The 25,386-nt window shown below is 39.1% G+C and overlaps 2 protein-coding genes across 3 annotated transcripts in view; one reads left to right on the top strand and one right to left on the bottom strand.

The window, feature by feature from the left end:
• TDRP (testis development related protein) overlaps window positions 1-25,386 on the bottom strand; it is a 56,741-nt gene that overhangs the window by 19,829 nt on the left and 11,526 nt on the right. The gene's annotated exons all lie outside the window — the stretch shown is intronic.
• Window positions 21,683-22,127, top strand: LOC111547391 (ATP synthase subunit f, mitochondrial). The gene has a single exon (XM_023219119.3). The coding sequence runs from the start codon at window positions 21,708-21,710 to the stop codon at window positions 21,972-21,974; it is 267 nt and encodes an 88-aa protein (XP_023074887.1). The 5' UTR covers window positions 21,683-21,707; the 3' UTR covers window positions 21,975-22,127.

The following is a 25,386-nucleotide window of genomic DNA, read 5'->3' as shown; positions in this document are numbered from 1 at the left end:
ATTATGGGAATTACAATTCAAGATGAGATTTGGGTGGGGACACAGAGCCAAACCATATCATTCCACCCCGGCCCCTCCCAAATCTCATTTCTTTCACTTTTCAAGACACAATTATGCCTTCTCAACAGTTCCCCAAAGTCTTAATTCATTTTAGCATTAACTCAAAAGTCTAAATCCAAAGTCTCATCTGAGACAAGGCAAGTCCCTTTGCCTATGAGCCTGTAAAATCAAAAGCAAGCTAGTTACTTCCTATATACAATGGAGATACAGACATTGGGTAAATGTTCCTGCGCAAATGGGACAAACTGGCCAAAACAAAGGGGCTAGACACCCATGCAGGTCCAAAATCCAATGAGGCACTCATTACATCCCAACCCTCTAATTGCGTGTTTGTCTTTCAGGTAACCAGCCCCCATCCTCAGGCTATCTAGGGGCTGGCCTCAAGTCACTTTATTAGCATAAGACGAAACTCTTCTCTGTGCCAGGAACCAGAGACAAAAGATCAGAGGTAATCTTTATTTTAACACCCAAAGACAGGGAGATAATCTTGAAAGCTGCAAGAGAAAAATGACCAATAACTTATCAAGGAAGCCCCAATAAGATCAACAGCTGACTCTCAGTAAAAAAAAAAAAATGAAGGCCAGAAGGCAGTGCAATAACACAATCAAAGCACTCAATGAAGAAAAAAAAAAAATTCTCAACCAAGAATCCTATACCCAGCAAAGACCATCTTTCAAAAATGAAGGTAAAATACAGACTTTCCTAGATGAATAAATCTGAACTTCTTGCTAGCAAAACCACCTTATGAGAAACACTAAACGAACTTCTTCAGCTGAAAATGAGGAACTCCGTACAGCAACTCATATCCCCATGAGAAAACAAAGGGCACCAAGCAAAGGTAATTATATAATTTTAAAATACAGTACTGATGCATTTTTGTTTCTTCCCAGAACTAATTTGAAAAGCAATTGCATAGAAGAATAGGGATATACTACATAGAAATGTAATGTGTATGTAATATATTTGCCAATAACACCACAAAAGATGAAGGTAGAAGCAAAGCTATATCACGCTAAGAAATTGGTTATAGATGGTAAGGTAACAAATGAAAATGTTACATTTAAAAATATACACAATGCAAAAGAAAGCAGTAAAGGAACAAAATGAAGGCATGAGACATATGGAAAGCAAAAAGAGAAATGGCAGATGTAAATCCAACCCTACTAATATTAAATGTGAATGGATTAAAACTCCAATCAAAGACAAATATTACCACACTGGATTTTTAAAACACAATCCAACTAAATGCTGCCTATAGGGGACACACTTCAGAATCAAAGATAAAAACAGACTGAAAGTGAAATGAAGGAAATAGAGATAGGCAAACAGCAACCACAACAGAGCTGAAGTGACTATGTAAACAAAAGAGTTTAAAAAAATTTTTTTTAATGCTGTTAAAAAGAATTTCATCAAAATAAATGCAATAGCCAATCAGGAAGATACAACAATTAAAGACTTACACGTACATAGTAACAGGGCAACAAAATACAAGAAACAAAAATGGGCAGACATAAAGGGAGAACTAAAAAAATCCAATATTCACAGAGATTTCACCACTTTCAATAATGGATAGAAGATTAACAACAGAAGATGTGGAAAAACACTACAAACTAATAAGACCTAACAGATAGTTACAGAACACTCCAATAATGGAATGTACATTCTTCTCAAGTGCAAATAGATCAGTCTTCAGGACAGATCATAAGCTAGGTGATAAAACAAACCTGGATACATTTAACAGGATAAAACTATTCAAAGTCCATTCTTTGACCATAATGGAATGAAATTAGAAATGAAAGCAGGAAAAACTCACAAATATGTGGAAATTTTAAAACTCACTCTTAAATTACCAATGGGTCTAAGAAGGAAGTCAGAAAACACTTGTAAATAAAGTGCAGACACAACATACAAAAAACATGGGATGCAGTTAATGCAATGCTTAGGAGGAAATTTGTAGCTGTAAATGTCTACAGAGAGAAAGAAAGATTTCAAATCAACAACTTAAATTTCTACCTTAAGGCAGTGGAAAAAAGAGCAAACTAGACCTAAAGGAAGCAAAAGGTAGGAAATCACAAAGATTAAAGCAGAAATTAATCAATGCAGAATAACAGAAGAGAAATAAAACAAAAATTTGGTTCTTTAAAAACACAAAATCGGGGCCGGATGCAGTGGCTCACACCTGTAATCCCAGCAATCTGGGAGGCCGAGGCAGGTGGATCACGAGGTCGAGAGATTTAAGACCATCCTGGCCAACACAGTGAAATCCCATCTCTACTACAAAAAAAAAAAAAATTAGCTGGGCATGGTGACACACGCCTGTAGTGCCAGCTACTTGGGAGGCTGAGGCAGGAGAATCACTTGAACCCGGGAGGTGGAGGTTGCAGTGAGCCAAGATCGTGCTACTGCATTCCAGCCTGGCAACAGAGCGAGACTCCATCTCAACAACAGCAAAAAAGAAATCAGCAAAATTGATAAATCTTTAAACTGACCAAGAAAAAAAGACTTAAATTACTGGAATCAGAAATGAAAGAGGAGACATTACTATTGATCTTATATAAATCAAGAATATAAAGAAACATTATGAACAACTGTCCATCAAAACAAATAGGTAACTTAGAAGAAATGGACAGATTCCTACAAAGACACAAACTACCAAAACTGACTCGAGAAGAAACAGAAAATCTGAATAGATCTATAACAAGTGGAGAGGCCAGGCACAGTGGCTCATGCCTGTAATCTCAGCATTTTGGTAGGCCAAGGTGGGCAGATCACCTGAGGCCAGGAATTTGAGACCAGCCCAGCCAACACGGCAAAACCCCGTTCTAATAAAAATACAAAAATTAGCCGGGCATGGTGGCATGTGCCTGTAATCCCAGCTACTCAGGAGGCTGAGGTGGGAGAATCGCTTAAACCTGGGAAGTGGAGGTTGCAGTGAGCCAAGATTGTGACACTGCACACCCTGGGTGACAGAGCGAGATTCCATCTCAAAAAAAAAAAAAAAGTGGAAAAATGGAATTAGTAATCAAAAGGCTACCCAAAAAGAAAAGCACAGGCCCAGATATGTTTGCTACTAAATCCTACCAACTATTTAAAGAATTAATACCAATTCTTCACACTCTTTCAAAAAAAATAGAAGAGCAAGGAACATTTTCTAATTCATTTTGTGATGGCACTATTACGCTGATACCAAAATTAGACAAAGACACCATGAGAAAAGGAAATTATAGACTAGTATATCTTATGAATATGGACCAAAAAAAACTTACTCACCAAAATGTCACCAAACTGAATCCAAAAACAGTAAAAAATGAAAAGAATTATGTACCATAATCAAGTGGGATATATCTCAGGAAAGAAAGGTTGGCTCAACATCTGAAAATCAATTAATATAGCAAATGAATAAAAAACAAAAACTATATAAGCATCTCCATATATGCAGAAAAAAACACTTGGCAAAATCCAATACTCTTTCATGATAAAAACATTCAACAAAGTAGAAAAAGAAGGGAACTTCCTCAACCTAATAATGGGTGTCTATGAAAATACCACAGTTAATACAACATAATAAATGGTTAAAGACTGAAAGCTTGCCTCCCAAGATCAGGAACAAGACAAGGATGCCCACTCTTGCCTCTTCTATTCAACACTGTGCTGATTTCAGCCACAGCAACTAGACAAGAAAAGTAAAATGCATACAGAAAGAAAGGAAAGTGAAACTATCTCTATTTGCTAACATGATCTTTTGCATAAAAAATATGAAGAAATTCACTAAAAAGCTATGTTAGAACCAATAAAAGAGTTCAACAAAGTTACAGGACACATCATGAATACACAAAAAATCGATTGTGTTCTTACACACCAGCAAGGAGCAATCCAAAAACGAAATTAAGAAAGCAATTCCACTTACAATTACATCAAGATAATAAAATACTTAGGAATATGCTTAAAATGTTTAAATAATCTGAATAAGTGGAAAATTATTCCATTTTCATGAATCAGAAGACATAACATTATTAAGATGGCAATACTCCCTAAACTGATCTACACATTCAATGAAACCCCTGTCAGAATACCAGCTGATTCTTTGTAAAAACTGATGAGCTGACTCTAAGATGCATACAAAATAACAAGGGATTCAAGCCAAAATAATCTCGAAAAAGATCAAAGTAAGAGAACTCACACTTGCCATTTCAAACTTACCACAAAGCAACAGTAATCAAGACAGTGTGGTACTGGCACATCAATGGAATCAGTGGCATTAATCAATGACAGATCAATGGAAAAGAATTAAGGGTCCAGAAATAAACCTACACATGTAAGGTCAATTGATTTTCAAGAAGAGTGCCAAGATAATTCAATGGGGGAAAGAATAATCTTTTCAACAAACAGCTGTGTGACAACTGGAAAGCCACATGTAAGAAAACGAAGTTGGATCTTCACAACTGCCTCCCACCAGGGGAACTGCCACCCATACAACCACAAAACTGAGGACAGGACGCAGAATGCAGACTCTAGATCCACATTTGCCTCGATGCAGTGACCGGGACACCACTGCCAGGTCTGTTGGCCTCAGAAACCCATGACCTTAGCTCTGTGTATGGAAACACGAGGAACCATGTGGCCACAAAACCACCCTGTGACTGCCGGACCCACATAGGAGCCTGAAGCCCTCTCTCCACTTCCAGTCACCTCAGTGACTGAGTGGGGATGCAGCCCTTCCCTGGGACACTGGGAAATGCCCATTTTTGCGTTCCAGCTCTATAGGGGAAGGCCCACCTGGGAAGCAGTGGGAACATGTGTTGAGTGTGCCAGTTTACCACCTCTCAGCCTTCTCACACCCCAGTCCTCCAAGGAATGGCACCAACAGGCAGGAGAGTTTTCTTTCAGCAGGAGGGCTACTTTAAAATTAAGATTCTTACTTTGTAAAATGAAGGAATTGGATCATGATGGTATTTATCCTGTAAAAGATAATCAGGAAAAGTCAGACAATTCAGACTTTATTCCAATTCAGCTAATATGTATGATTAAATATTCCATCAATACTGGAGACACAGATCAGGTTTCAGGGCTCCACTCACCAGCTCTGCAACCTTGTGGGAATCACACAGAGCCTCCCTGGCCTGAGGTTCACTAAACAGGAGACAGCACTGACATATGTTCTGTGCACAGCCAGAGATCCAAGTACACGCTCACTGTAGGTTCTCTTCTCCTCATTCTCAGTGTCTTTTCTGCTCTATATTTACTATGACTTGTAACTGCTCACTTATCAATCATTCAGAGAGAAAAAAAATGTAAAATTAGGAAATCTCTCTCTGATTAAAACTATGAGTATATACATTATGCATGTAAAGTACTGTCTATATTAGCACACTGAAAGTACAGTTTGAGTGCCCCTTATCTGAAATGCTTGGAACCAGAAGTATTTCAGATTTCAGATATTTTTGGATTTTGAAATATTTGCATTATACCAGTTGGGCATCCTGAATCTGAAAATCCAAAATCCAAAATGCTCCAATGAGCATTTTTGTTGATCATGTCAGCATTCAGAAAGTTTTGAATTTTGGAGCATTTCAGATTTTTAGAGATGCTCAACCTGTACTATCAAAATAAATGACATTCTAGTTGGCACAACCCACTGATGTCAGGAAGAGGACTGGGCAGCCTCTAACATTACTACTTACTGACAATTAATTGTTAAGTTATAATCAAGACAAGGCATAAGAGAGAAATAAAAGTTACAGTTACTGGAAAGGAAAATAAAATTTTTATCACTATATAATTAAATAAGTATGTACTAAACATATATACTGAATTACAGATTACATAATTACTTTTAGACAATGACTAGATAACTAGAAAATGGGAGAGCATCAAAGAACGATTAGACCTAATAAAAAATGGCTGGATATAAAAGATATAAAAATAAATAGCTTTATTACAGTTAGACAATAGAAAAAGAAATGCCATTCACAAGAACAATAGTTAAAATGTCCAAAAGAACAAGTTACAAGTTTCCTTACTAAATTACATTAAAAAGAAGATTTGAATAAATAAAGAGAAAAAGCATACCTGAATGCCTGAATGGTATGGCTGAACATTAAAAAATATATAATTTACCCTCAAATTACTGCACTGGTCTGGTAGAGCGGTTCCTAAATGTGGAGGTGTGAATGGAGAAGAAAACATACAGGTCTCAGGAGGTTCACATCTAACCTATTCCCTCTTCATAAAATCTCCCCAGACAGAGTGAGGTACTATCACTATTGGGACTATGGCATGTCCCTCAGGAATGCGGAATACAAATAAAACATTCAAGAGAGTAAGAGGAAAAGCCATAGACTTGGAGAAAATATTTGGAAAAGGCACATCTGATAAAGGATTGTTGTCCAAAATATACAAGGAACTCTTAAATCCCAACAATAAGAAAACAGCCCTATAAAAAAGACGAGCAAAGGACTTTAACAGACACTTCACCAAAGACGACATGGAGATGGCAAATAAGCATCTCTCCACAACATTTGTCATCAGGGAAAAGCAAATTAAGACAGCAACAAGACACAGCCACACACCTATCAGAATGGACAAAACCCAGACCACCACCACCAGATGCTGGCAAGGACATGGAGCAGCAGGAACTCTCATTCACTGCTGGTGGGAAAATGGTGCAGCCATTTCGGAAGACAGTCTGGCAGTTTCTTATAAAACTAAACACTCTCACCATGCAAGCCAGCAATCACGCTTCTTGGTATTCATCCAAATGACTTGAAAATATGACTTGAAAACTTATGTCCACATAAAAACTTACATATGGATGTTTATGGCAGCTTTATTCGGAATTGCTAGAACTTGGAAGCAATCAAGATGCCCTTCGGTAGGTGAATGGATAAGCTGGTACATCCAGATCATAGAATACTCTTCAGTGCTAAAAAGAAATGCGCTATCAAGTCATGAAAAGACATGAAGGAATCGTAAACATGTAAACCAACTAAAATTCTAACCTCCTGACGGACTGAATGGACCCCGCTCTTGGCCAAGGGGATTCCAAAGAAACCAGAAAAACTAGTTTAGGCCATGATGGGAAGGAGGGAGTCAGACGTGCCTCATTACACTTTCCTCCCTTTGGCATTCAGGCAAAACTGAACAGCATTAACATTAAAACAGAGACCTTAAGACGGACAGAACCGACTCTGTATCACTGAGATACTCAATTCCAGCCTAACTCTGGTACAGCATCACATGACAGCAGGCCCTAAAGGAAATAAAAATATTTTACCCCAAACTACATCTGAGGTCTTTGGCATGGCCTGCACTGCTGTCTCCTGGGGGGGAAATTCACACTCTACAGGACCCCCACCCTCCCAGGTCTTTTCCTGAACAAGGAGAGATTAAACGAAGCATCGGACACCTTTTAAGGTCTGCCAAGAGACCTTCACCATCTATTCTCTCTAAAGCCTCTCCCTGGAGGCCTCAAGAACCTGGGCTTCCACAACCTCCTTTATCTTAACCCCGAGCATTCCATTCCTTTCCAACTTCAGGCAGAGCTTAACCCTTCTAACCAACTGCCAATCAGGAAATCTTTAAATCCACCTACAACCTGGAAGCCCCCACTTCAAGATGTCCAGCCTTTCCAGGCCAAACCAATATGTACCTTACATGTATTGATTTATAACTGTAACTTTTGTCCCCCTAAAATGTGGAAAATCAAGCTGTAGCCCAATAACCTTGGGCACATGTTCTCAAGATCACCTGAGGCTATACAGCAAAACTGTCATTTTGTCTCAGAATAAATCTATTCAAGTAATTTACAGAGTTTGGATTTTTCTGCCAAGAAATACATCTTACAAAGTGAAAGAAGCCAATCTGAAAAGGCTACACACTGTGCAATCACAACCAAATGACATTCTGGAAAACACAGAACTAAGGAGACAGTGAAAAGATCAGTGGTTGCAAAGGGTTCGGGGAGGGACGAACTAAGGAGACAGTGAAAAGATCAGTGGTTGCAAAGGGTTCGGGGAGGGACGGATGAACACGCGGAGCACAGCGCAATTTTAAATCTTAGGGCAGTGGAACCACTAAGCCTGATACTATACTGGTGGGTACATGCCACTGTACACTCATCCGGACCCACAGAACAGACAACTCCCAGCGTAAACACTAATGTGAACTACAGACTCTGGGTAAAAATGATGCATCAGCGAGGTAACAAAGGCACCGCTCTGGAGAGGGATGTTGGTAGTGGGGAAGGTAGGGAATGTGTCGGGGCAGGGGGCATGTAGGAACTCTGTGACTTCCCTTCAATTTTGGTGTGAACTTGAAACTGCTATAAAAAAAAGAGTCTATTGAAAAAGAGAAGATGACAACAATAACTGGCTCAATAACACACACAAAAAAGCAAACAGGCATGCGTACACATATTTATAAGTCTAATAAAAGGCAGCCTGTGCTACCAGTTATTAAATGTATTAGAAAACTTCACTAAGACAACTGTAGAACTGGAATAAAAGTATACAAAAGAACAAAGAAAACAGATGGAAAGCCCAACAAACCCCTGTATATAGAGATTTTAGTACACATTAAGAGGCGCATGACAAATAAAGGAAAAAGAACAAAGGTCTGGGAAAGCTGAGTAACTATTTTGAGATAAAAGGATCTTGTTTTCACAGCAAAATAACTTCGACACAGTTAAAGAGTTATTCCTTTTAAAAGAAGCCATAAAGGAACTAAAAGAATCTGATCTCAGGGAAAGAAATTCCTTTCTAAGCCTCAGGGCAAAAGAAAAAAAATGGAAAAAGTAAATAGATTCCACCATTTCTTTAAGCTTAAAAAGTCATTTACATTAATGTCTTAATAGAAAGTCTAATTTGAAATTCATACAAATTTATTAACAAATCAAATACTGGAGTACAGTATAAAAAATTTAATGTTTAGTCTTTATCCTTGGTTCCTGACACAGAGTTCCTGAAAGTATTGGAATTTACTGTCTTTTGTACACTAATGAGATGATTAATGAGAGGAGAATAGAGAGCTTCAGGATGGGGGCTGTCACCAGAAATGCCAACATCATGATTTCAGGACTAGAACTTTTAGCCCCATAGCCACCTCCTCCTCTGACTTCCAGAGACAGGAGGAGGGCTAGAGATTGAATCCAATCACCAATGGCCAAAGATTTAATCAGTCATGCCTAAGTAATAAAACTTTCATTTAAAAAGCTAAACGACAGAGTTCTGGAGCTTCTAGGTTGGTGAACCCATCCATGTTCTGGGAGCATGCATGTTCACAGAGGGGTGGAAGCTGTGTGCCCTCCCCATGCCTTGCCCTTTGCTATGTCTCTTCTGTTGAGCTGTTCCTCTGCTGTATCAAGTGACCAGCAATCCTGAAAATCAAGCTTTCTGGAGTTCTGTGAACTACTGGACATGACGGAGAGTCATGGGAAACCCCCAGTTTAGAGTCAGCTGAGTAGAAGCAAAGGGTAGCCTGGATACCTAGAACATCAACTTTACCATCTTAACTACCTTTAAGTATAGAGTTCAATCGTGTTAACTACTTGCAAACTGTTGTACAACAGATCTCTAAAACTTTTTCATCTTGTAAAACTCTGTACAGACTGAACAATCCCTCTTTTCCCCACCCTCAGCCCCTAGTGACCACCATTCTACTTTCTCTAAGAGTTTGCTGTAACCCTCAAAGGGTTGGGCTGCTCACTGCTTGTAGAAAGAACCCAAAATAATAATGAGGTGTGACTAAAAGAGAGTGAAAAAATCCACTCATCAATTTGTGGAGGAAATGTACTTTTTAAAGAGAGGGTTTGGAATGCAGAGAGGCAATGGGGTGGAGTTGTCACGTGGTATGTGACCCACTCTGATGGCTCATCTTGAATTATTATTGCTCCATCTGGGGAAGGGGAAGGGGCTGGCACCATCGTGGCCAGAGGTGTCTGGTCCAAATCAGCATCTGGCCCCTGAAGCTTCTAAGGCAATATGTGACCAGAGAAGTGGGCAATTTGTGTGCTTTACCGGCATCCAGCTAAATAAATGTGTGTAAGGCACAGAATGGGAAAGAAACGGAATGGAGGTCACAGCACATTCAGAGGCTATATTTCAAAATGAAACACATACGCAGTTTGTTTCAAAGTTACATCCTGTGGCTGGGGAGAAAAGTGGAAAGAAAATGTTTTAAAACACGGTTTGAAGCCTAGCTGCTCAGTTACGTGACGACTTTCAGTACCTCACCTAAGTGGAACTATGCATTTGTTGTTTTTTAGTGCCTGGCTTATTTCACAGGGCATAATATTCTCAAATTCATCCATATACCAGCATATTTTCAGATTTCCTTCTTTTCTAAGGCTGAATAATATTCCATTGAACATATGTACTATATTTTCCTTATCTATTAATCCATCCACAGACACGGAGGCTGCTTCTCCTCGTATCATAAGTGGTGCTGTAATGAACATGGGTGTGCAAATCTCTTTGAGATCCTGTTTTCCTTTCTTTGGGATATATACACAGAAATGGGATGGCTGAAACATATAATTCTATTTTTAACTTTTTGAGAAATCTCTATACGGTTTTCCACAGCAGCTACAGCTTATTATAATCTTGCCAACAGTGCACAGGTGTTCTAATCTCCCCACATCCTCGGTTACACTGGTTATTTTGCTTTTTCGTTTGTAGCCATACTAATGGTTGTGAGGTAACATCTCATGATGGTTTTGATTTGTATTTCCCTGATGATTAGCAATGTTGAACATCCTTTCATATGCTTATAAGTGATTTGTGGATCTTCTCTGCACCCATGTCTACTCAAGTCCATTGCCCATTTTTAAATCAGATTTTTTGTTATTGTTTGGTCAAAGGAGTTCTTTACATATTTTGGATATTCACCCCTTATTAGAGATATGGCTGACAAATATTTATCCCATTCCAAACGGTGCATTTTCACTTTATTGTTTCCTTTGTTATACGTAAGTCTTAAATTTTGATATGCTGCAATTTGTCTATTTTTGCTTTTCCCTGTGTTTTGGTGTCATATCCAAGAAATCACTGCCAAATCCAATGCCCTGAACCTTTTCTCCCCTCTGCTTTCTTCTAGGAGTTTTATAATTTCTGATTTAGGTCTTTAATCTATTTTGAATTAATTTTTGTACAGGTGCTAAAGATCCAACTTTAGCCAAGTGTGGCAGCTCACACCTGTAATCCCAGCTCTTTGGGAGGCCGAGGCGGGCAGATCACGAGGTCAGGAGATTGAGACCATCGTAGCTAACATGGTGAAACCCCGTTTCTACTAAAAACACAAAATATTTAGCTGGGCGTGGTGGCAGGCACCTGTAGTCCCAGCTACTCAGGAGGCTGAGGCAGAAGAATGGTGTGAACCCAGGAGGCGGAGCTTGCAGTGAGCCAAGATCGCGCCACTGCACTCCAGCCTAGGCGACAGAGCGAGACTCCGTCCCCCCAAAAAAAAAAAAAAAAAAATCCAACTTTATCTTTTGCATGTGAATATCCAGTTTTCCCAGCATCATTTGCTGAAGAGACTATCTTTTCTCCACCGCGTAATCCAAGCAGCCCTGTTTAAGATCATGTGACCATATACATGAGGGCTTATTTCTAACTCTCTATTCTGTTCCATTGTTCTATATGTCCGTTTATACCAATATCATACTGCTTTCATTACTGCAGTTGTATGTTTTCAAGTTGGAAAGTGTGAGGCTTCCAGTTTTTTTCTTTCTTTCTCAAGATTGTTTTAGCTATTCAGGTCCTTTGAGATTCTATATGAACTTTAGAATTCTTTTTCTACTTCAGCAAAAAAAAAAAGCCAATGAGATTTGCATTGAACCAGTAGATTGCTGTGGGTAATATGGACAATTTAACAATATAAGTCTTCCAAACCATGAACACAGGGTGTCTACTTATGTCTTATTTAATAATTTTCAGCAATGTTTTATATTTTTTCAGTCTTTCACTTCCTTCGTTATTTCTAAGTACTTTTTTTCTTGATGCTATTATAAGTGTTTTATTAACTGTTTTCTTAATTTCCTTTTTGGATTTTTCATTATTAGTGTAAAAATGTGGCTGATTTTTCATGTTGATATTGTGTCCTGCAACTCTGCTGAATTTGTTCACTAGTTGTAACATTTTTTGTGTGTTTGGGATCTTTAGGGTTCTCTACATATAAGGTCAGACAGTCCCTTATTTACATTGTGCTACTGTCTATGTCTCCTTTCAATCCTCTAAATGTTTGTGTCACACATTTGAGCATTCTGTTGTCAGATGCAGATATAATCAGTATATCTTCCTGGTGAACTGGCCCCTTTGTCATTATGGAACAGGAATTAAAAGAAATTAAAGACTGTGTAAGCAAAAACTCAGTTGTATGTAAGAAAACCCAATTCCCCTTGAGGAAGAGAAAGGGCTGGAGTCCTTTAAAATTAACCACCTGTTTTTCTCTCTGTGGCTAGTAAGCCTTATCTCTCCCTTTCCCGGGCATTGTGAAGACTGTTTCTCTAGCTGTGCAGCTACAAGGTCACTAGACAGATAATCTCAAGTCATAAAACATGTTGCTCCTTGAAAAGTAAGAAATAATGTAATGCATGTCTTAATTACTGTCTTTGTTTCTCGCTTGTGTAACACACTTCCCCCTGCACAGATCTCCCCCTGCCCCGTGAAATGTTTAAAAGGCAGTTTGACTCTTTGTTTGGGGCTCAGTCCTTTGGATGTTAATCCGACTGAGTCAGTGCACCTAAATAATTAAATAATTCCTCCTCAACCCCTGGGTCTCCAATTCCTCGATTATCCCACAGCAACTACATAGTCCTTCTTTGTGTCTTGTGACAGTTTTTGACTTTTATCCAATAGAAGTAGGCCACTCCTACTCTCTTTTAGTAGAGAACATGGAATATCTCTTGCATGGAATCTTTTTCCATATTTTCAGCTTATGTGTGTCCTTATAGCTAAAGTGAGTATCTTGTAGACGGCATGTAATTGGATCTTTTTTTAATCCATTCAACCACATGCGTTTTGGTTGGGGAGTTCAATCCATTTACATGGAAAGTAATTACTGATAGGGTAGGACTTACTATTGCCACTTTGTTAATTGTGTTCTGTTAGTCTTGTAGTAATTTTGACCCTCTTTTCCTCTCTTGCTGCCTTCCTTTGTGTTCAATTTTTTGTAGTGAAATGTTTTTATTCCTTTCTTTTTCTTTTGTGTATCCCCCAGGCATTTTCTTTCTGGTTACCATGGGGATTACATAAAACATAATAATCTATTTTAAACTGATAATTTAATTCAACCCAACACATAACTGTATTACTTTATGTTTCCCCTTTATGCTATTCCATCACAAATTAATTTTTGGGGGGGATTGGAGGTGGAGTAAGATGGCTGAATGGAAGCCTCCACCAATCAACCTCCCTGAAGGAGCACCAAATTTAACAACTATCTACACAAAAATCATCATCATAAGAACTAAAAATCAGCTTGGGTACCAGCTCAGCCACAGTAGGGTACAGCAGCAATTGAGCTCCTGGGGTTCCTGATGCCAGGCCTTGCCACTTGGACGGCATTTCTGGACTTGCCCTGGGCCAAAGGGGAACCCACTGCCCTGAAGGATATGTCCGAGGCCTTTCAGCATTCACGAGTTGACTGAAGAGTCCTTGGGCCTTGAGTTAACATCGGCAATAGCCTGATAGTACTCTCCAAGGGCCTGGGGCAGCGGTGGCCCAGGGGAGAGGCTCCTCTGCTTGTGGAAAGGGGAGGGAAGAGTGGCAAGGACTTTGTCTAGTGGCTTGAGTGCCAGCTCAGCTGCAGTAGAACAGAGCACTAAGTTGATTCCTGAGGTTTCTGACTCCAGGCCCTGGCTTCTGGACAGCATCCCTAGATACACTCATGGACCAGGGGGAACTCATTGTCCTGAAAGGAAGGATATAAGCCTGGCTGACTTTGCCACCTGCTGATTGTAGAGCCCCAGGGCCTCGAGCGAACATAAGTGGTAGCCAGGCAGTGGTTACAGCAGGGCCTTGAGCAAGATCCAGTGCTGTCCTAGCTTCAGGTCTGAACCAGCACAGTCCCAGTGGCAGTGGCCACAAAGGTGCTTGTGTCACCCCTCTCCTAGTTCCAAGCAGCTCATCACAGAGGGCCTCCATTTGTTTGGGAGAAAGTAAGAGAAGAGAACAACAGTTTCTGCCTGGTAATCCTGGGAATTCTCCTGGATCTTAACCAAAACCGAGTTGGTACCTCTAAAAGTCTGCAAGAGTCACAGCGTTACTGGGCATGGGGTGCCCCTAATACAGTGACAAAAAATTAGATCACAACACCCAAGTCCCTTTGAATACTTGGAAAGCTTTTCCAAGAAGGATGGGTACAAACAAGCCCAAACTGCAAATACTACAATAAATTACTAACTCTTCAATGTCCAGACACAGATGAGCATCCACAAGAATCAAGATCATCCAGGAAAACATAACCTCACCAAACAAACTAAATAAGGCATCAGAGGTAAATCCTGAGGAAACAGAGATATGTGACCTTTCAGACAGAGAATTCCAAGTAACTATCTTGAGGAAACTCAACAAAATTCAAGATAACACAGAGAAGGAATTCAGAATCCTATCAGATAAATTTGACAAGGAGATTGGAATAAGTGTTTTTACATCAAGCTTTTATATCAAGCAGAAATTCTGAAAAATTTACAAGCTGAAAAATTCAACTGACATATGAAGAATGCATCAGTCTCAACAGTAGAATTGATCAGGCAGAAGAAAGAATTAGTGATCTTGAAGACAGGCTATTGAAAATACACAGTCAGAGGAGACATGAGACAAAAGAATAAAAAACGAGGCCTGCCTATAGGATCTACAAAATAGCCTCAAAAGAGCAAAGCTAGGAGTCACTGGCCTTAAAAAAGAAGTAGGGAAAGACAGAGGGGTAGAAAGTTTATTCAAAGGGTCAGTAACAGAGAACTTCGCGAACTAGAAAAGGACATCTATATTCAAGTACAAGAAGGTTATAGAATACCAAGCAGATTTAACCCAAACAAGACTACTTCAAGGCATTTACTAATCAAACTCCTAAAGATCGAAGATAAAGAAAGGATTCTGAAGTCAGCAAGAGAAAAGAAAAAAGTAACATACAATGGAGTTCCAATAGGTCTGGCAGCAGGCTTTTCAGTGGAAATTACAGGTCGAGAGAGACAGTGGCATGACATAATTAAAGTGCTGAAGGAAAAATACTTTTACCCTAGATTATCTAGCAAAAATATCCTTGAACCATGAAGGAGAAAGATCTTCCCAAACAAAAGCTGAGGGTTTTCATCAACACCAGACCTGTCCTACAAGAAATGTTAAAGGGAATTCTTCAATTTGAAAGAAAAGGATGTTAATTACCAAGAAGAAATTATCTAAAGGTACAAAACTTACTGGTAATACTAAGTACATAGAAAAATAGAATATTATAACACTGTATTATAGTGTGTAAAGTACTCATATCTTATGTAGTTTATTTCATGAACCAATTAAAAATAACTTTTTAAGATGTAATACAATAAGATATACATGGAAACAACAGAGAAATCAGGGGGATGAAGTGAAGGATAGAGTTTTTACTAGTTTTTGCTCGTTTTTCAATGCAGTAAGTGTTAAATTGTCATCAGTTAACAATAATGGGTTATATTATTTGCAAGCCTCACGGTAACCTCAAATCAAAAAACATACAATGGATACACAAAAAATAAAAAGCAAGAAATTAAACCATACCACAAGAGAAAATCACCAACAGAAAGACAGGAAGGAAGGAAAGAAGACAAGACCACAGAACAACCAGAAAACAAGTAAGAAAATGGCAGGAGTAATTATTTATCAGTAACACTGAATGTAAATGGACGAAACTCTCCTATCAGTTTGAGTACAATTGCCATTGGTATTTATTTAAATGTTAGGTGGAATTCAGCAGTGAAGCCATTAGGTCCTGGGCTTTTCTTTGCTGGAAGTCTTTTTATTCTGGCTTTGATCTTATTGTTATTGGTCTGTTCAGGTTTTGGATTTCATGGTTCAAATTTCATAGGTTGTATTTATTTCTTCTGGATTTTCCAATTTATTGGCATATAGTTGCTCAGAGTAGGCTTTTGTGAGCCTTTGAATTTCTGCAGTATTTGTTGTAGCCATGCTCAGCTAATTTTTGTATTTTTAGTAGAGACAGAGTTTTGCTATGTTGGCCAGGCTGGTCTTGAACTACTGGCCTCGAGTGATTCACCCATCTCAGCCTACCAAAGTGTTGGAATTACAGATGTGAGCCACCATGCCCATGCTCTAGTTCTTTAAAATGCACCATTGGGTTGTCAGTATGATACTAACTATGAATCTGTTGCATATGGCTATTATTACGTGGAGTTATGTTCCTTCTATACACAGTTTTTTGAACGTTCTTATTATGAAGAGGTGTCGAGTTTTATCAAGTGCTTTTTCAGCATCAATCAAAATTATCATATGGGTTTTGTCTTTCATTGTGTTGATATGATGTATCACATTGGTTGATTTGCATATGTTGAACCATCCTTACATTCCTGGGATAAAAAGATCATAATTATCTTTTTAGTATGTTGTAGAATTTGGTTTACCAGTATTTAGTTGAGAATTTTCACATCTATGTTCATCATATTGGCCTGTGGTTTTTCTCTTTTTGATATGTCTTAGTCTGGTTTTGGTATCAGGGCAATACTAGCCTTGTAGAATAGCTTTGGACATATTCCCTCCTCCTCTATTTTTCATACTGAAAGGAAAAATGAAATCCTTTCCTCTCAGATCTGGTACATGACAACATGCCCACTTTTACCACTATTCAACATAGTACTGGAAGTCCTTGCTAGAGCAATCAGACACCAGAAAGAAATAAAAGGCATCCAAACTAGAAAGGAAGAAATCAAATAAACATTGTTTGCAGACATGATCTTATACTTGGAAACACCTAAAGGCTCGACCAAATAGGCCCAGCACAGTGACTCACGTCTGTAATCCCAGCACTTTGGGAGGCTGAGATGGGAGGATGGCTTGAGGCCAGGAGTTAGAGAGACTCCACCAAAAAGCTATTAAAACTAATAAATTCGAAATCAACAGACTTTTATTTCTATATACCAAAAGCAGACAATCTGAAAAAAAGTCAAAAAAGTACAAGGAAAATTAAATACCTAGGAAGTAACTGAACCAACGAAGTAAAATATCTCTACAACGAAAACTATAAAACACTGATGCAAGAAATTGAAAAAGACATAGAAATGGAAAGATATTTCATGTTCATGGACTGGAAGAGTCAATGCTGTTAAACTGTCCGTATTACCCAAAGCAATCTACAAATTCAATGTAGTCCTAATCATACCAATGACATTCTTCACAGAAATGGAAAAAACAATCCTAAAATGTATATGGAATCACAAAAGACCCAGAATAGCCATAGCTACCCTAAGCAAAAAGAACAAAACTGGAGGAATCATATTACCTGACTTCAAATTATAATACAGAGCTAGAGTAACCAAAACCACACAGAACTGGCATAAAAAGACACACAGGTCAATGAAAGAGATTAGAGAACCCAGAAACAAATCCACACATCTACAGTGAACTCATTTTTTACAAAGATGCCAAGAACATACATTGGGAAAAGGACAATCTCTTCAATAAATGGTGCTGCTGGGAAAACTGGATATCCATATGCAGAAAAATGAAACTAGACTATTTCTCACCATATACAAAAAAAAAAAAAAAAAAATCTAATCTAAATGGATTAAAGACTTAAATCTAAGACTTCAGACTATGAAACTACTAAAAGAAAACATCAGGGAAACTCTCCAGGACATTGGACTGAGCAAAGATTTCTTGAGTAATACCCTACAAGCACAGGTAACCAAAGCAAAACTGGACAAATGGGATCACATCAACTTAAAAAGCTTCTGCAGAGCAAAGGGACCAATCAACAAATGACAAGACAACACACAGAATGGGAAAAAATATCTGCCAACAACCCATCTGACAAGGGATTAAGAATCATAATATAAAAGGTTCTCAAACAAGTCTATAGGAAAAAACCTAATAAGCCAATTAAAAAATGGACACAAGACCTGAGTAGACATTTCCCAAAAGAAAAAATATAAACGGTAAATGGGTGTAAGAAAAGGTGCTCAGCATCAGTGATCAGAGAAATGCAAGTCAAAACCACAATGAGATATCACTCACATCAGTTAAAATGGCTTTTATCCAAAAGACAGGCAATAACAAATGCTGGTGAGAATGTGGAGAAAAGGAAACCCTTGTACACTGTTGGTGGGAATGTAAAATAGTACAGCCACTATGGAGAACAGTTTGGAGGTTACTCAAAACACTAAAAACAGAACTACCATAGGATCCAGTAATCCCACTGCTAGGTATATACCCAAAAGAAAGGAAATCAGTATATCAAAGAGGTATCTGCACTTCTAATGTATACTGCAGCACTGTTCACAATAGCCAAGATTTGGAAGCAACCTAAGTATCCATCAACAGATAAATGGATAAAGAAAATGTGGTACATGTACACAATGGAATACTATTCAGCCATAAAAAGAATAAGATCATGTAATGTGCAACAACATGAATGGAAATGGGGGTCATTATGTTAAGTGAAATAACATAAGCCAGCCAAAGAAAGACAAACTTTGCATGTTCTCACTTATCTGTGGGAGCTAAAAATTAAAACAACTGAATTCATGGAGATAAGAGTGTACAAGGATGGTTATCAGAGGCTGGGAAAGGTAGTGCCAGGGGTAGAGTTGGTGGTGAAGGGAGCATGGTTAATGGGTACAAAAATATTGTTAGCATAAGATCTAGTATTTGACAGCACAATAGGATGACTATAGCTAATAATATTAAATAATTGTACTTTTAAAAATAACTAAGAGTATAATTGGATTGTTTGTAACACAAAGGATAAATGCATAAAATGATGGATACTTCATTTACCCTGCTGTGATTATTATGTATTATATGCCTGTATCAAAATCTCATGTACCCCTGTACCAGTCAGGGTTCTCTAGAGGAATAGAACAGAATAGGAATAGAATTCTCTAGAGGAATAGAATATATATATATATATGTGTGTGTGTGTGTGTGTGTGTGTGTGTATATATATATATAAAGGGGTATATATATATATAAAGGGGTATATATATTATATAAATATAATATATTAAGTAGTATTAACTTACACAATCACAAGGTCCCACAACAGGATGTCTGCAAGCTGAGGAGCAAGGGAGCCAGTCCGAGTACCAAAGCTGAAGAACTTGGTGTCTGATGTTTGAGGGCAGGAAGCATCCAGCACAGGAGAAAGATGTAGGCTGGGAGGCTAGGCCAGTCTAGCGTTTTCATGTTTTTCTGTCTGCTTTATATCCTGGTTGTGCCAGCAGCTGATTAGATGGTGCCCACCCAGATTAAGGGGGGGTCTGCCTTTCCCAGTCCACAGTTCAAATGTTAACCTCCTTTGACAACACCCTCATAGACATACCACGGGATCAGTACTTTGCATCCTTCAATCCAATCAAGTTGACACTCAGTTTTAACCATCATACCCCCTAAATATATATACCTACTATGATCCCATGAAAATTAAAAATTAAAATTTAAAAAACCAAATCATATATTTTTATATTTTTATCTATTAACACGGTTTTATAGTTATTTTTATGCTTTTATCTAATTCTATACCAGAATTTAAAGTTGTTTACTCACCACCATTACAAATTATAGGATTCTGTTTTTGTCCACATATTTCCCTTTACCAGAGTTTTTTCATATGCTTTCATATTGTTGTTTAGCATCCTTTCACTTCAACTTCAAAGAATCTCTTTAGCATTTCTTATAAGGTAGATCTAGCGGTTATGAACTTCTTTGGCTTTTGTTTATCTGGGAAGGTCTTTATTTCTTCTTCATTTTTGAAAGATGGTTTTGCCAGCTATAGTATTTTCTTGTCTGGCTGGATATATATATATATATATATATTTTTTTTTTAACAGCACTTGAACTGTATCACCATACTCCCTTTTGTATTGTAATGTTTCTGCTGATAAATCTGCTGATAATCTTATGGGAGTTCCCTTGTTACATGACAACTCACTTTTCTCTTTCTTCTTTCAAAATTCTCTACCACTGACTTTTGGCAATTTGATTAAAATCTTTCTCAGTGTGGACTTCTTTACCCTTTCTTTGGTTTCATCCTACATGGAGTCCTCTGAGATTCTTGAATCTGGATGTCCATTTTCTTCCTCATATTTGGGATGTTTTACACCACTCTTTATTCAAATAAGCTCTCTACTCCCTTCTCTTTTCTCCTTTTGGGACTTCTATAATGTGTATACTGGTCCACTCAGTGGTGTACCATAAATCCCTTAGGCTTTACTTTTCTTTTTTTTTTTTTTTTTCTGATTTGATCAATTTAAATGAGCTGTTGAGTTTGCCAATTCTTTCTTCTGCATGATTGGGTCTGCTTTTTAATCCCTCTAGTTAATTTTTTCAATTCAGTTATTTCTCAGATCCAGAATTTGTTTGGTTCTTTTTTATAGTTTATCTTGTTGTTGATATTCTTGTTATCGTATTTTTTTCCTGATTTCATTTGGTTGACTATCTCTGTTCTCTCATAGCACACTGAGCTTCTTTAAGATGATCATTTTGAATTCTTTGTCAGGTAATTCATATATCTCTATTTCTCTAGGGTCAAATTCTGGAGATTTATTTTGTTCCATTAATTGGGCCATGTTTCTCTGTTTCTTCATATGTCTCATTATTTTTTGCTGGGATTTGCAGCATCTGAAAAAAGAGCCACCTCTCCCAGTCTTTATGGACCGGCTTGGTACAGGAGAAGACCTTCAGCAATCAGCTCAGCTAGAGATTCTGGGGCCTCTCAAACCTTTTCTGGGGACGAAACTTCTCTGGGCTTGTACATGTAATGTCCCAATTAGAGAGGTCTGCCAGTGTCTTTTAGAAAAGTTGCTTGTAATCTCTCGATCCCTCTGGTGTTTGTGGCACTGCAAGTTGTCTGGAAGGGCAACAGGCTGTGGAGCTCTCACTTGTTCTCAGCAGCCCACAGGCATTCAACGTATGCTTGGTTCTATCAGCGCTCTGAGTCAGGCAAAACAGGAACCAGTCTCTTGGGCATCCCCCTGAAAAGCCAGAATGTTGAATGCACTTTCCACTCTTCCCATTCCTGCCTAAGAGATAAGCCAAAAACCACATGCTCTCTCCTGACTGTGCTGAACTGTCCTGATGTCCATCCGCAGCACTGCTGGGTCTCTGATGCTACAAAAAGCCAGTTAGCTCTTTTCCTCTCTGAAGCCTCTAGGCATCCGAAGTACGCCAGTTCCTGTTCAGCACTGAGTCAGGAGAGACAGAAACCAGTCCATCAGGTGACCCCCCCAAAATTCAGAATGGTGGACTTCCATTCTTCACTTTCCACCCGGACCCATAAGGTCTGTGCTAATTCTGGGTAGGGAGTGTCAGAAGGAAACTGAATTGTAGGACACCCGGCTGGTAATGAAGAATTGGTTGGTGTTAGAAGAAACCACATATATGGACACTTTTTTTTTAATCTATGACAAAAATGAAAAGGCGAGGCACAGCGGACACCAGGACTCCAAGATGGCGTCAGTCGTACCAGTGAAGGACAAGAAACTTCTAGAGGTCAAACTGGGGGAGCTGCCAAGCTGGATCTTGATGCGGGACTTCAGCCCTAGTGGCATTCTCGGAGCATTTCAAAGAGGTTACTACCGGTACTACAACAAGTACATTAACGTGAGGAAAGGGAGCATCTCGGGGATTACCATGGTGCTGGCATGCTACGTGCTCTTCAACTACTGCATTTCCTACAAGCATCTCAAGCACGAGCGGCACCGCAAATACCACTGAAGAGGACACGCTCTGCACCACCCCCAACCCCATGACCTTGGCCTGAGCCCCGCCGTGAGGAACACAATCTCGATCGTTGCTGAATCCTTTCATGTCCTAATGGGAATTAACCTCCAAATAAAAGATGACTGGTATGTGTAAAAAAAAAAAAAATGAAAAGGCCTGAGGATGCCATCCTTAATCAGTTACAGACTGCCTTTTCTCTAAACTTTCTTGGCATAACTTCTTTCCATGTCAAACAAATGTCTGAATTATACTGTGGGGACAAAACTTCATTTTTTAAAAATATCATCACTATAAAACAACTTTATTTTAAAAAAGAAATATTAATCATCTTCAGTCAACAAGCTTAGTATTAACCATAGTCAAATATCTGGCAAAAAACAGCTAAAAGGAGATGTAAGTAGTTACAAGAAAACACTAAATCACACCGGATATTATTTCAACCTAATATTTTATGGTTTAAGAAATTGGGACAGGAATGGGGGGATTTCAAGCAGCACTCTGACAAACAGTGGGCTCCTGCGGTGGTTGCGTAATAAAATCTCCTGGCTGTGATACAGTTTGCTGCTACAGCAGAACAAAACGAACAAAAGACATGGTTTATATTTTTCTCCTAAGTCCAGGAGAACAGTTAGGTGTTCAACAGTGTCAGAAATCCAGGTTCTTGCCTCTCACTCCTCTGCCACCTCTGGACACTGCTCTCATCCACAAGGTGAAAGAGAGTGCAGCACATCCACTAACCTCTGTGAAGGGGAAAGAAAGGCAGCAGCACACATCCAGGAAGGTGCCTGTGTTGCCTCTACTCACATGTGGTGGCTAGCACTCAGTCATGAGCCCTGCAGGGTGAAGGATGCTGGGACTTCAGGCTCTGGGGCAGCCATGTACCCACTGAAACCTGCTATTGGGGGAAACATGCATTCTGTCTCAGAAGGGCACATATTAGCCCCCAGGCTCCCCAGCAAGACGATGAACCCACTACACATTTCTTGCTGTCTACAGAAATGCACTCCAGCTCTTCTAGCTTCTATACTCTGTTAGGGTGAAGACCACAAATACAATCACAACTGTTCTAAATGTCTTCTCCTTGAATACCATCTTACTCATTTTATCACAGGATAAGGACCAAATAAGACCATTTATGCAAAAGCGCTTAAAACTATACAAATGCACACTTACTAATAAAATGGAAGATCAGGAAGAATGTAAGTGAGCTTCGTGACGATGCTATTTGAGTTTAGCATTAAGACTTCCTATTTTTACCCTAAATCACAACAAATTCTGTATCACAAACTCTAATAAGTTACCTTACAGTCAGAAGAGATTTCAAAGATCCTTTAGTCTAAACTAAGGGTCAGCAAATAAGGCCTGTGTTTGTAAATAAAGTTATACTGGAACACAGCCACGTCCGTTCATTTATATGTTGCCTATGGCTGCTTTCACCTGCAACTGCAGAGCTGAGTGGTTCTGACACTGCATGGCCCACAAAGCCTAAAACAGTTACTATCTGTTCTTTTACAGTAAAAGTTTGCTGACTCCTACTCTAGAGCCCTCACTTAAACAGGAAGTCTCGAGAGAGGAACTCATTTGCCCCAACGTCCCAAAATGAGTAACAGCGCTGGGACCCAGGCCTGCCTCCAGACCACTTGAGATAGGCTTTTCTAGCACCATGCTGTCTCCCTTGTTCTTCCTGGTCTCAACCACTTATCAGCCAAATTATGAGTTCTGAAATGGAGAACCAGGTTCTTGTACATTTTTTACAGTGTCACAAGCCAGAAGCATGAAAGGCTCTCCCTTCCGACCCCGTGTCACTGCTGGGCTCCTCAATTCTGTACAGCAGATATCATTTCAAAGCCAGCACATCCATCAGCAGCCTCATTGGGCTGCTCCCACAGCCAGGCCACCCCAGGGACTTCCTTGGGACTCTCAGGGCAAGCCTTCTCCGGACCAACCTAGCTCAAAACTTTCACCTGCAGCTGTTTTTCTGCCTTCATCTTCACATCCAAAGGCACCAGCTCTCATCAGCACTCTTTGGCAAGCTCACCTTTTCCTACCCGTCCTGACAAATACTCCATCTGAAACTCAGGTTCTCATTTCACAGCTGACCTCCCTGACTAGAACCCCAGCTGTTTCATCCGCATCTTGCCCCCAGCCTCTCCTCCTTAGACAGGTAATCTTTACAAAATACAACCAAGGTGTAACTCAGAATTCTTCAACATTCAGCTAAGAAATGAAGTCTCCACTCCTTAATGGGATTTTCCCAGTTCTCCCCTGTACAGCCCTCCTGTGTCAGTTCAACTGCTTCATTTTCTACCCTCCTCCCCCGATCATTAAGTAAAAAGGGAAGTATACAAAGCAGAGGGTAGGCAGATGTACACTGGTTCTCTTTTTCTCACAATGTTCTCGCACTTCTCACTTGCTAATTTACCAGAGAACTGTTCATCTCCCATAGTAAGACTTCCATCAAGAAACTCTTTGATACAAAACTCAAGCATGACAAAAATTAAAAGTATACTGTGATGTTTACTGTATTGGAATTTGACCCAAAACACAATTTTATCAGTGCTTTCCAAAGGCACTGACTGTTGAAGCCTTATTTTTTAATATTTAAAAAATTGGAAAATAAAGAAAAATAATATCACAAATTTATCATAACCTATAAGGTAAGAGAATGCAACAAAGAATATAAACCCAGAGAAACTTGGATTCAAATTCCTATTGGTGGCTACTAACACAAATTATTTATAAGGCTGTAACTTTACACGAGTTATTTAACTTCTCTAAGATCACCGAATGTAAAATACAGTTTAATCTCATTATTCACAGTAGTTATGTTGTATAAAGTTGCCACAAACAGTCAATTAGCAAATACTGAATTATTGCTATTATGGGAAACCCGAGGCTAGGGCTCCTGTGAGCATGACCTTGTTTTACATGCATTTGTTTAAAGATGCCTGATTTAACATCTGCTGTTGATTCATCCACACCAAACTCTCAGCCACCAGCCCTGTATCTCATGCCTGAGCCATCTCTAACACAGGTGCTCCCTATGGAGGGAGGGTCACAGCCTTCTTGTGCTTGGGAACACTACACAGTGCTTCAGCACTACACTTGGGGGCTGTGATAAACAGTGCAATCATACGCAAAAACAAAAATGTAAAAAAAGGTAGTTCTCAGTAGACTGCATAAAAGATACACGCCTCAGTTGGGAAGGAGCTCGATGGATGACGATGAGTGTTTGCTGCTCTGTAAGTCTGTGGACGACTTTGAAGGCACTGTGAGTACTGATTTGGGGATTACAAATAAATTTTAGCAAGTAGCTGAATTTGCAAATGTGGAATCCACAAATAATGAAGATGAACTGTAACTACTTTTTGGGCTATTGTGAGAAGCTGCAACAGCTGTAAAACAC

This window comes from Piliocolobus tephrosceles, chromosome 7 (assembly GCF_002776525.5).
Source record: "Piliocolobus tephrosceles isolate RC106 chromosome 7, ASM277652v3, whole genome shotgun sequence".
NCBI lineage: Eukaryota > Metazoa > Chordata > Mammalia > Primates > Cercopithecidae > Piliocolobus > Piliocolobus tephrosceles.
This window is presented reverse-complemented; position numbering and strand designations above follow the sequence as displayed.